Source organism: Grampus griseus (genome assembly GCF_964374135.1).
Source record: "Grampus griseus genome assembly, chromosome: 5".
Classification (NCBI taxonomy): domain Eukaryota; kingdom Metazoa; phylum Chordata; class Mammalia; order Artiodactyla; family Delphinidae; genus Grampus; species Grampus griseus.
The window spans coordinates 84230543-84242583 of record NC_138998.1 but is presented as its reverse complement, the minus strand read 5'-3'; the positions used below and the strand labels follow the sequence as shown (position 1 = coordinate 84242583).

The 12041-nt window shown below is 38.0% G+C and overlaps 1 protein-coding gene across 2 annotated transcripts in view; it reads right to left on the bottom strand.

Annotated features, from left to right (window-relative positions):
• The window catches only part of SPICE1 (spindle and centriole associated protein 1), a 63153-nt gene that overhangs the window by 34785 nt on the left and 16327 nt on the right, over positions 1–12041 (bottom strand). For both annotated transcript variants that reach the window (XM_082655215.1, XM_082655216.1), the window contains exons 5-7: positions 9827–9929; positions 8900–9006; positions 5553–5668 (exon numbers count right to left, since the gene is read on the bottom strand). In XM_082655215.1, the coding sequence (XP_082511341.1) occupies positions 5553–5668; positions 8900–9006; positions 9827–9929 (326 nt within the window). The remainder of the gene's footprint in view (positions 1–5552; positions 5669–8899; positions 9007–9826; positions 9930–12041) is intronic.

The window sequence follows — 12041 nt, the reverse complement described above, 5'->3', positions numbered from 1 at the left end:
GCCAATAGGCACATGAGAAGAAGCTCATCATCGTTAATTATTAGAGAAATGCAAATCAAAACTACAACGAGGTACCACCTCACACCAGTCAGAATAGCCATCGTCAAAATTACACAAATAATATATGCTGGAAAGGGTGTGGATAAAAGGGACCCTCTTACATTTTTGGTAGGAATGGAGATTGGTGCAGCCACTATGGAAAACAGTGTGGAGATTCCTTAAAAAACTAAAAATAGAATTACCATATGATCCAGCAATCCCACTCTTGGGCAAATATCTGGACAAAACTATAATTTGAAGAGATACATGCACCTCTATGTTCACAGCAGCACTATTTACAATAGCCAAGATATGGAAGCAACCTAAATGTCCATCGACAGATGAATGGATAAAGAAGATGGGGCATGACACATACACACACACACACACACACACACATAAGAATACTACTCAGCCATAGAAAAGAATGAAATAATGCCATTTGGAGCAACATGGATGGACCTAGATATTATCATGCTAAGTAAAACAAGTCAAACTGAAAAAGACAAATATCATATGATATGTGGAATCTAAAATATGACATAAATGAACTTTCATGAAACAGAAACAGACTCATAGTTGCCAAACAGGAGGGAAGGGAAGGGAACGATGGACTGGGAGTTTGGGATTAGCAGATGCAAACTATTATATACAGAATGGATAAACAACAAGGTCCCACTGTATTTTATATATATATATATATATAAAAAATATCCTGTAATAAACCATAATGGAAAAGAATGTGAAAAAGAACACATATGTGTATAACTGAATCACTTTGCTGTACAGCAGAAACTAACACAACACTGTAAATCAACTATACTTCAATAAAATAAATAAATTTTTAAAAAAGAGAGAAGTGGGCTTCCCTGGTGGTGCAGTGGTTGAGAGTCTGCCTGCTGATGCAGGGGACACGGGTTTGTGCCCCGGTCCAGGAAGATCCCACATGCCGCGGAGCGGCTATGCCCGTGAGCCATGGCCACTGAGCCTGCACGTCCAGAGCCTGTGCTCCGCAACAGGAGAGGCCACAACAGTGAGAGGCCCGTGTACCGCGCAAAAAAAAAAAAAAGAGAGAGAGAGAGAGAGAAGCCACTTTTGGCCTAAGCCATTTTGTGATCTAAGCCCGACCACAATTCTTGCCCTTGAACCAGTCTCGGTAGTTAATGATCTTAAGGGAAGTAAGGGAATTCAGTAACAAAGAAAACACAGTCAAGAAACAAAAGTTCAGCAATAAAATGAGTGCTAATTGCTCCTCAAGGGATATACATAACAATCTGATACAGTTTTTGAGCTCTGCAGGAACTAAGGCCCCCACCTAGGTGGAAGATGGAATGATGATGTTGACCCTCCTGACTTCAATCAACTAAAGCTTGGACTCTGCCAACGTTTGTCCCAATTCTATGCTGAATTCTCCTCTGCTCAAGCCTCTTCATGAATATGCATGTACTCTTAGCTTAAAACTTCCCCAATTTTACTGTTTGGGGAGACACTGCTTTGGGAAATATCCCCTGAGTTCATCTTACTTGCTGCAAGTAATAATAAATCCTTCCTTCTCTCAAAAAATAAATTAATAAATAATAAAATAAAATAGTAACCAACAACAAAAATACTCAGGAATAATTTTAACAAGAAATGAGGAAACCTATATAAAAAAAACATTAAAATACTCCTCAAAAACAAAAAGGTAGACATTAACAAATTGAAAAACATCCTTTGTTCTTGGATAGTAAAACCCAGCATAATAAAGATGTCAGGTCTCTCTAGTTAATTTATTAGTATAACAAAAATATCAATAAACTTTTTTATGATGCCAAATAAGTTGACACTAAATTCATACAGAAGAATAAACATGTAACCATCATTATGAAAACTCTGAACTGGAAAAGGCTAGGAGGGAAGTCTACTAAAACAATATAAACTCTAATTAAAACAGTGTGGTGGGCTTCCCTGGTGGTGCAGTGGTTGAGAGTCCGCCTGCCGATGCAGGGGACACGGGTTCGTGCCCCGGTACAGGAAGATCCCACATGCCGCGGAGCAGCTGGGTCCATGAGCCATGGCCGCTGAGCCTGCGTGTCTGGAGCCTGTGCTCCGCAACGGGAGAGGCCACGACAGTAAGAGGCCTGTGTACCGCAAAAAAAACCAAAAAAACAAACAGTGTGGTGTTGGAGCATGACTACAGAAACAAGGCCAGTGGACTAGAAAATTCAGAAGTAGATCCAGGTACACACGGTAATTAATGTATGCAGGCAGAATCTCAGATCAGTGGGGCAGTAATAAATGGTGCTGGGGCAATTGGTTACCAATTTAGGAAAAGATAAGAAGCAGAGCCATACCTCATACCACATACCAAAATAAACTTCCAATGGATCAGAGAACTAAATAAAAAATAAAACCACAGAAGTATCAGAAGAAACATGAGTGAATTCCTCTAAAATCAGTTTTAGGAAAGAATTTCAGAGTATGATTCAAGATCCACATGTAAAAGCAATGAATGATAAATTCAAACTATATATATATTCTTTTTTGTTGTTGTTGTTGTTTTGTTTTTGTTTTTTTTTGCGGTACGCGGGCCTCTCACTGTTGTGGCCTCTCCCGTTGAGGAGCACAGGCTCTGGAAGCGCAGGCTCAGCGGCCATGGCTCACGGGCCCAGCTGCTCCACGGCATGTGGGATCTGCCTGGACCGGGGCACGAACCTGTGTCCCCTGCATCAGCAGGCGGACTCTCAACCACTGCACCACCAGAGAAGCCCTATATTCTTTTTTTTTAAACATGGAATGCATCACAAATTTGTGTGTCACCCTTGCAAAGGGGCCATGCTTATTTTCTCTGTATTGTTCCAATTTTAGCATATGTGCTGCCAAAGCGAGCACTATATATATATTCTTAACTCTTTTACTTGTTAAAGAAATTCAAAAGACAACGAATTGGGAGAAAATATAACATATTACACAGGTAAAAGACTAATATCCTTAATATGTAAAGAATGCTTACAAATTAATAAAAAAAGGATCAAAAACCTAAAAGCAAAATGGGCAAAAGACATGAATAGACAATTCACTGTAATGTCCCTTAAATATATGACAAAATTATCAATTTCACTTAGAAAGGCAAAGTAAAACTACGCTGAGATAACATTTCTCACCTATGAAATCAGCAGAGAAGTCTGACAACACACTCTGGTGCAGACACTCTTGTAAGTTGCCAGTAGGAGTGCAAAATACTACAACCCTCATAAAGCAGAATTCAGTAATTTTAGAACAAAATTACATAGCATTTACCTTTTAATCCCAAAATCCCACTTCTAGTAATTTACTCTAAATACACACCTTCAACCATACAAAAATACATATGCATAAGTTATTCACTGCAGCATTTTTTAATTGAAAAATATTGGAAACAACTTAAATACTTGTGTGTGTGTGTGTGTATATATATACACACACATATAGCATTGCAAAAACTGGATAAAGATGTGCAAAAGAATGAAATTGGACCCCTACCTTACACCACTCACAAAAATTAACTCAAAATGGATTAAAGACTTAAACATTAGACCTGAAATGGTAAAAATCCTAGAAGAAAACATAGGGGAAGCTCATTGACATTGATCTTGGCAACAGTTTTTTGGATCTGACACCAAAAGCACAAGCAAAAAAAAATAACTAGAACTACATGAAACCAAAAAGCTTCTGCACAGCAAAAGAAACAATCAACAGAATGAAGAGGCAATCTATGGAATGGGAGAAAATATTTGCAAATCATATATTTAATTAGGGGTTAATATCCAAAATACATAAAGAACTCATACAACTTAATAGCAAAAAACCCAAACAATCCAATAAAAAAAATGGGCAGAGGAACTGAACAGACATTTTTCCAAAGATGACGTACAAATAGCCAACAAGTACACACACGAAAAGGTGCCTGACATCACTAATCATAAGGGAAATGAAAATCAAAGCCACAATAAAAGCAAAACCAAACAAAAAATAAAACAAAAGTAAAAAAACAAAGAAAACAAAAAACAAGAGAACCAAACAAAAGAACCCAAAAAAACAAACAATAAAAACAAAACAAAAACAGAAAGCAAACTAAAAAAAGCAAACATAAAACAAACACATAAAAATGATTAAATAAACAAACCCACAATAAGGTATCTCTTCACATCTATAATAAGAATGGCTATCATCAAAAAGTCAAGAGATAACAAGTGTTAATGAGAATGTGGAGAAAAGGGAACCCTTGTGCACTGTTGGTGGCATTGTTAATTGGTACAGCCATTATGGAAAACAGTGTGGAAGTTCCTCAAAAAATTAAAAATATAACTACCATATGATCCAGGATTTCCACTTCAGGGTATATATCAAAAGGAAATGAAAACAGGATCTCAGAGAGATATCTGCACTCCCATGTTAACTGCAGCACTATTCACAATAACCAAGATATGGAAACAACCTAAGTATATGTCAACATATGAATGGGTGAAGAAGATGTGATTGAGATACATAGATATGTATCATATTCCACTGTATACATATACAGTGAGATATTATTTAGCCATGAGAAAGAAGGAAATCATGCCATTTGTGACAACATGGATGAACCTGGAAGACATTACATTGAGAAATACAAGTGAGACAAAGAAAGACAAATACTGTATGATATCACTTATACGTGGAATCTAAAAAAGCTGAGGGGACTTCCCTGGTGGCGCAGTGGTTAAGAATCCGCCTGCCAATGCAGGGGGACACGGGTTTGACCCCTGGTCCAGAAAGATCCCACACGCCGCAGAGCAACTAAGCCCATGCGCCACAACTACTGAGCCTGCACTCTAGAGCCTGTGAGCCACAACTACTGAGCCCATGTGCCGCAACTACTGAGGCTGCGTGCTGCAACTACTGAAGCCCACAAGCCTAGAGCCCGTGCTCTGCAACGAGAAGCCACCACAATGAGAAGCCTGTGCACCACAACAAACAGCAGCCCCCCCCTCACTGCAACTAGAAAAAGCCCATGCAGCAACGAAGACCCAATGCAGCCTAAATAAATAAATAAATAAAACAATTTTCAAAAAACTAAAAACTAAAAAATATATAATAAAAAAGCTAAACTCATAGAAACAGAGTGGTGGTTACCAGGGGCTGGGAGGTGGAGCAAATGGGAAGATGGTAAAAGGGTACAAATTTCCAGTTATAAGATGAACAGCTTCTTGTGATTATAGCTAATAATATTTTATTTTATACTTGCAAGTTGCTAAGTGAGAAGATCTTAAATGTTTTCACCACAAAAAAGAAATGGTAATTATATGATGTGACAGAGGTATTAACCATCCATCACTTAATGCTATGATGGTAACCATTTTGCAGTATATAAGTATATCAAATCAACATGTTGTATGCCTTATAAACTTATACAACATTATATGTCAATTATATCTCAATAAAGTAGGGGTGGGGGAAGAAATGGCCTTGGAAAAAAAGGAAGCATCTTAGATACTTATGCCATCTATACTTACGTGTCCGCATTTGTGTTTGACTGAGAGCTTAGAGAGTTACCCAACTCATTCTCACTTTCTTCTGACTGGCTGTTAACAGTTCCTTCTCGTTGGTCATCATCTACTTCATTAAGAGCCTTTATCAACACAACAATAAAATAATAACACAGGTTGGTTATATACACACTCATCCTTTCTTTTTGTCATAACAGAAGAGAGATTCCTCCTTCTAAGGCTAATCCCTCCACATGTGGTCTAGAACCCAAACCCTCTTACCTCTTTCTAGTCCATCAATTGTCGCTTCTCTCTCCTGCATCTTCAACTTCTCCTTACTGGCTTCAGCTCATCCACATTTAAATCTAAGTCTTTGCCATCTTATCCGTACCCTATACTCACCTCGAGCTACCATCTACTCTTTCTGTGCAACAAACTTCTTGAAAAAGCTGCCCGCCACTTCTCATTCACCATTTATGCCCTGCAACTTTGCTTCTGCCCTGCCACCCCATTTAAGCTGTTCTCTACATGGTCAACATCAACACACCTGTTCCCAAATCAAATGGATATTTCTGTCTTTGCCTTCCCTTACTTCTGACTCATTAGACATCAATGACCACTCATTTCTTTCCCTCAAAATCTTCTTTTGAGGAAGATAAACTTTTCTTTTCCACTTCCATGATACCAGATTTTCTTGGTTTTTCTTCTTTTGGCCATTCCTTCCCAATCTCCTTTATTGGTTCTTTTCCTACCCTTCCCTTTTTCTGATGTCACTCAAGGTTCTCCCTTTGGACCTTTTCTCCTCTCATCTGACTCATTTTCTGTATGATTATATCTAATTCCAAGGTGCAATTACGAGCCAAATGCTGTTAATTTCCAAATTTCTAGCTTCACTCAGATCTCTCTTGAGCCCTCAACATTTATATCCAACTGCCTAAAAGATACCCCTAGGAGAACATCCTACACACATATACTCAACATGTCTAAAATTCATCATTTTCCTAAGCCTCTACTATCATTCTTCCAGAAACCTTGTTCCTGTCATGTTACCAAGACCATAAACAGCATCACTATCTACTCAGGTTCTCAAGCCAGCAAACTGGAAATTATCCTTCTTCCTCATCCATCACATCCAATCAATCACCCAATCCTGTCAATTCTATCCCTTCTTCATCTCTCAAATCTATCCCTCTTCCCCACTACCTTCTTCCCTACTGCCACTGCTTTGGGTCAGTCCTCACCACTTCTCACTAAGATTCCAATGTGAGTCTTCTAACCAGATCCTCTCACCAGTCTTGTCCCTCCCTCCCCAATCCATCTTCCACGTTACTGTCAATTTTGCCATGACTGTGCTCTTCTTAAAATCCTTTAGTGGCTCTACTCTTGCTTTCTGGTTCCTTAGCCCTTCATAACCCAGCTCCTTCTTGTCTCTCTTACCTTGCCTCTTGCCACTTCCCAACCTTCATCATAGAGACCATGATCATTTGAAAGCTAACTTTTTTTTTTTTCCTTTGCGGTACTTGGGCTTCTCACTGTTGTGGCCTCTCCCGTTGCAGAGCACAGGCTCCGGACGCGCAGGCTCAACGGCCATGGCTCACGGGCCTAGCCACTCCACGGCATGTGGGATCTTACCGGACCGGGGCACGAACCCATGTCCCCTGCATCGGCAGGCGGACTCTCAACCACTGCGCCACCAGGGAAGCCCAGAAAGCTAACTTTTTAATAAGTGCCAAAACATACATGGCTTTTGGCTAGGGATATGGCTAATGGACTTTGGCTATTAAAAATATGTGTAACATTCTACTTAATTGCCTTTATAAGTAGAAAACGGTATATTTATATGATTCTGGACCTTGTAATTCCCTAGGATCATCCATCTAATTGATGATTCTCCTTTTTTTCATAAAAGATACAAGTAACTTAGGAAATTGCATTAAACAGGTACTGAGACCTAGTCATTCTTAAAAAGTTGACTTATTTTAGTATTCAATTCTTCATGGGCTTTTAAAAAATGTTTCCTATCTCAAAATTCTAAACATTTTGATTAATTAAGAGTTCCAATTAGATTAAGACACAGCTAATGAATGTTTTACTATTATACTTTTCCCATGTAACTAGTCAATAAATTCAAAGTTTCTTGGGTAGCTGCTTTTTAAACATACTAATACATTAGAACTAATTCACTGACTTTCAGATATCTAAAATATTCTTTTGAGGCTTCCCTGGTGGCGCACTGGTTAAGAATCCACCTGCCAATGCAGGGGACAGGGGTTCGATCCCTGGTCCAGGAAGATCCCACATGCCGCAGAGCAACTAAGCCCGTGAGCCACACCTACTGAGCCTGTGTTCTAGAGCACCAGTGCCACAACTACTGAAGCCCGCGTGCTCTAGGGCCCATGCTCCGCAACAAGAGAAGCCACTGCAATGAGAAGCTCCCAACAAAGAGTAGCCCCCACTCACTGCAACTAGAGAAAGCCCACGTGCAGCAACGAAGACCCAAAGCAGTCAAAAATAAATAAATAATATAAATAAATTTATTTTTAAAAAAAGAAGGGACAAAGATTTAATGAAGAACTAATATCTGGTATTATGCTCAACACTTTACATAACCTATCTGAGCTGATCCTCACAACAACCATAGCAGGTATATTCTATTCCCATTTAACAAAAAACTCTCTGAGCCAACTCAGATACCTTGAGAAATCAACTCAACATCGAACAACTACTAAGTAACAGAATATGAACATAGATTCACCTGACTCCAAAGTGGGATGTGGAAAGACTCTCTTGCTGTTTCCATATTTGTAGATGGTGCACAGTCTTTTTTTTTTTTATTTAATTTTATTTACTTATTTTTTACATAGCAGGTTCTTATTAGTTATCTATTTTATACATATTAGTGTATACTATACATGTCAATCCCAATCTCCCAATTCATACCACCACCACCACCCCCCCCAACTTCCCCACTTGGTGTCCATACGTTTGTTCTCTACATCTCTGGGTGACACAGTCTTATGGAGCCAGACAGCCTAGATTTGAATGCCATCTCTCATGCTAACTAGCTATGTGATCTTGGACAACTTACTTAATTTTTCTGAGCCTCAGTTTTTCCATCTGCTAAATGGGGATAATAGTAACTACCTCCTAGGTAAGCACTCAATAAATGTTAGCTATTATTATCTAGTCCTATCTTGTTTAGTACAAGCATTACTCACAGAAAGTGCACTATGCTTGAGTAAGAACAATTCTAGCAACCACAACTTGGTATTTAGATAGTATAAAGCTTTTGAAATGTTTACCACTATGCCTATCTACATCAACTTAAACTGAATTTCAGCATGAGCATTATGGCTGTGAGCAAAGCACATTACCTGAGGCTCAATAACAGATTCACTAAGGATGGCCTGGGTGACAGGGTCTTGATTTACCACAATGGGACCTTGAGAGGAATCAGGAGCCATTGTTACATTCAGAAACCCTGCAGAAGGAAAATAAGTCATGATGACTTTGTTTCATTTAATTAAATTGACTTCACACATACTATACACTGCCATAGGTCTGAATTATCATATGAAAATCTTAAATAATAATAATAGCAACTTGCACTTAAACAATGCTTACTATATGCCAGGCATTGTTCTAAATGCTTTTACATATATTAAATTGTTTCACCCTCACAAAATCCTATGAGGTTATTAGTATCATTATTTTACATATGGGTAAACTGAAACTCAGAGACGTGAAGCAACAGGCACAGAGTCACACTAGCGAGCGGCCAAGCCAGGATTCAAACCTTAAACTAAAAACTAATGATCTGTTTTTAGGGATTAAGATAAACAACAGATTATATACACATTAAAGTGAATAATGTTGTGCATCTCACAAGAGGCAAAGTTCCTTTTAGAGAGACACTGAAGTTGCTTTAGTTTTCAAATTAAGCTTCACTCAAATTACATACAAAGCAGATACTTTAATTATACAGTAATTTAATATTAATAAGCTGAAAATGAAATCATACCTTAAATTATGAAATCTTATACATTTCACAAAATGTTTTAATAAATAATAACAATTTACCTTTCCTTAACTTGAGCAATTTGTAATAGTTAATATTCTTAGTGAAAAGCAAATAAATTGTAATAAATCTATGTCTAACAACTCTTGTATGCTATCCACCCTAGAACACATGTGATAGAAATAATATGATGACTGAGAAAAGATTTTAAATTCTTTCAAACAGCCAGATGTGGGCTTTGATGAATAAGATAAAGAAATTTTGTTTGATGTGACTACTTTACCTGTGCGCCTACGAGGAAAATCAACAAACAGATCTTTTGCTGTAGCCATCAAATGATCAGATTTTTCCAATACATCCTGCATCTGGTATTGATCATTAAGAATCTAGACACATGTTAGTGATAAATATTATTATTCAGAAAAAATATATATACTTAATAAATCACAAAGGAAAAGTCCATACAAAGGCAGGAGCTTAAAAATCATCTCAAATCCTTCAGTGGCAATATCATTAAGTACCAGTAGATGGAGCTATTATAATAATTAGTGGATTTCAAATGCTTGGCTTTGATCCAAAGAAATACATTATTAAATTATGACCCAGTCCACACACAAATGTAGACAAACACCAAAATAAAAGCTTTGCTTAAACTTACTCTTTGATAACCACTCTGATATTTTCTTTTTAGTTTCTATTCTATTTTTTCAAATGATGGTTGCAATCCACTAACTTGATTTTACAATCCATTAAAAAGTTGTGATCCACAGTTTGAAAAACACTGATTAAACATGAATCTCTGAGCCATAAACTCAGATGTGTGCCTCTTTGGTGTTTCAGCCACTAAAGTGATTTCATAATCCACTAATGGGTCATGACCCACAACTTAAAAAACACGGCGTGAGACACGACTTTGGGGGCATTAAACAAAAAAGTGATGCTTCTGCATTTATAAACAAGCTCGATTTTTATTCTGGAAAAATGAGAACTCAAAAAATACCAATACCGTGGTGTCTCTGATTATACACTTTCAACTTAGGAATTTTCCCAGTTACAAGCAAGGATGCACGGGCTAGAGTGAAACCAAGTCAACACCTACCACCACCAGATCGCATTCTTAGGCCGAAAGGAGTCTCAAAATTGGAAATTTTCCAGTTTCCAACACTGACTCAAATCAAAACATCTGGTAACAAATGCTCTTACCAGAATTTCTCTAGACTATGGAAACAAGCATACAATGTGACCTCAGTTACTGTTTTAGGACATGAAGAAAAATAACAAGAGTCACATTCTGACTTTTTCCCCCTTCTTCCCCTGCTAAAGCCAAACAGGTTGGCTGGCTCTGTTAGTGAGAATAAAGTCCTGAATCTGTTCTCTCCACAAAGAGTTAGTTTTGGAATGGCACAGGACAAAGAGCACATTTGGAGTCAGAAGACTGGCATCCTAGGCCCTGTCAAGAGATACAGAAGTGTATACTAAATCTGTATACAATTCTAGAGACATTTGAGAATGTTGTTACAACTTAAATTTTCATCCCTGGTTAGCCATCTTGTAGCACATGCCATTAGAGTTTAGGAGAGAAAGTAAATGGAGCACTATAATCTACCATTTATACTAGAAAAATTATACAAAATATATTTCCTAGCAGCAGTTTTGTTTACTATTTTTAAAAAAGGTACTGACTTCCTATCAAAATGAAGAGATATAAATTGAAAGAAGCAGATTGTGGAGGAATAATTTTATCATATCAAGACCTGATACTAATTATAATGAGGTCTCCAGAAAACCCACTGCCCTGCAGCCCTCTCCCTTCTAGTCCCTGCCCAGGCTCCTTGGGGCAGACAGCTTGAGCGGCCAGAGGTCAGAGCATTGGCTTTCTGTTGCTCCTTCTGGATTTCTTTATCACTCCTCTATGATAAAACTCATCCTCATGATAGGCAAATCAATCTCTGCAGGCCCATCTGTATATATTAATTCCCCAGATGGGTTTGCAGAGCACAAAACCAAACTTAATCCAAGAATACATCTTGGATTTTCAAAAGATCAGTCAAGGTCCCTTCAAAAACATTATTAGAAACTTCTCATGCTAGCAGTTTTGCTCTCTGGTAATGAAAACCAGACAGAATTGGGAAAGTACAAAGAGACTAGGTTAGTTAATATACTTTTAAAATTTACAAAATCTTTATCAAAGCCTCCCTCTCTCTGATTTGGATTTGGACTCTTATTTGCTTGATTCCCATGGCATGAGTGGATCATACAGCAAATGAAATCTAAGACTATGCTGGTCAAAGAGCTTTTTTCTTAATTTACGTTAATCTAGGAGCCCAGCTTCTGGGGGACGGGTCCTGGTAGCTCTAACACATAATGATAAAACCTAGGTGGATATGCCCAAGGAGGACTCTTCCTTTGGTCCCCTCACATACCTTATCACAGACATTACAAATATAGCAACACTGAAATAATAGATGTACGAATCCTTTGACTCAGCAATTCCACTT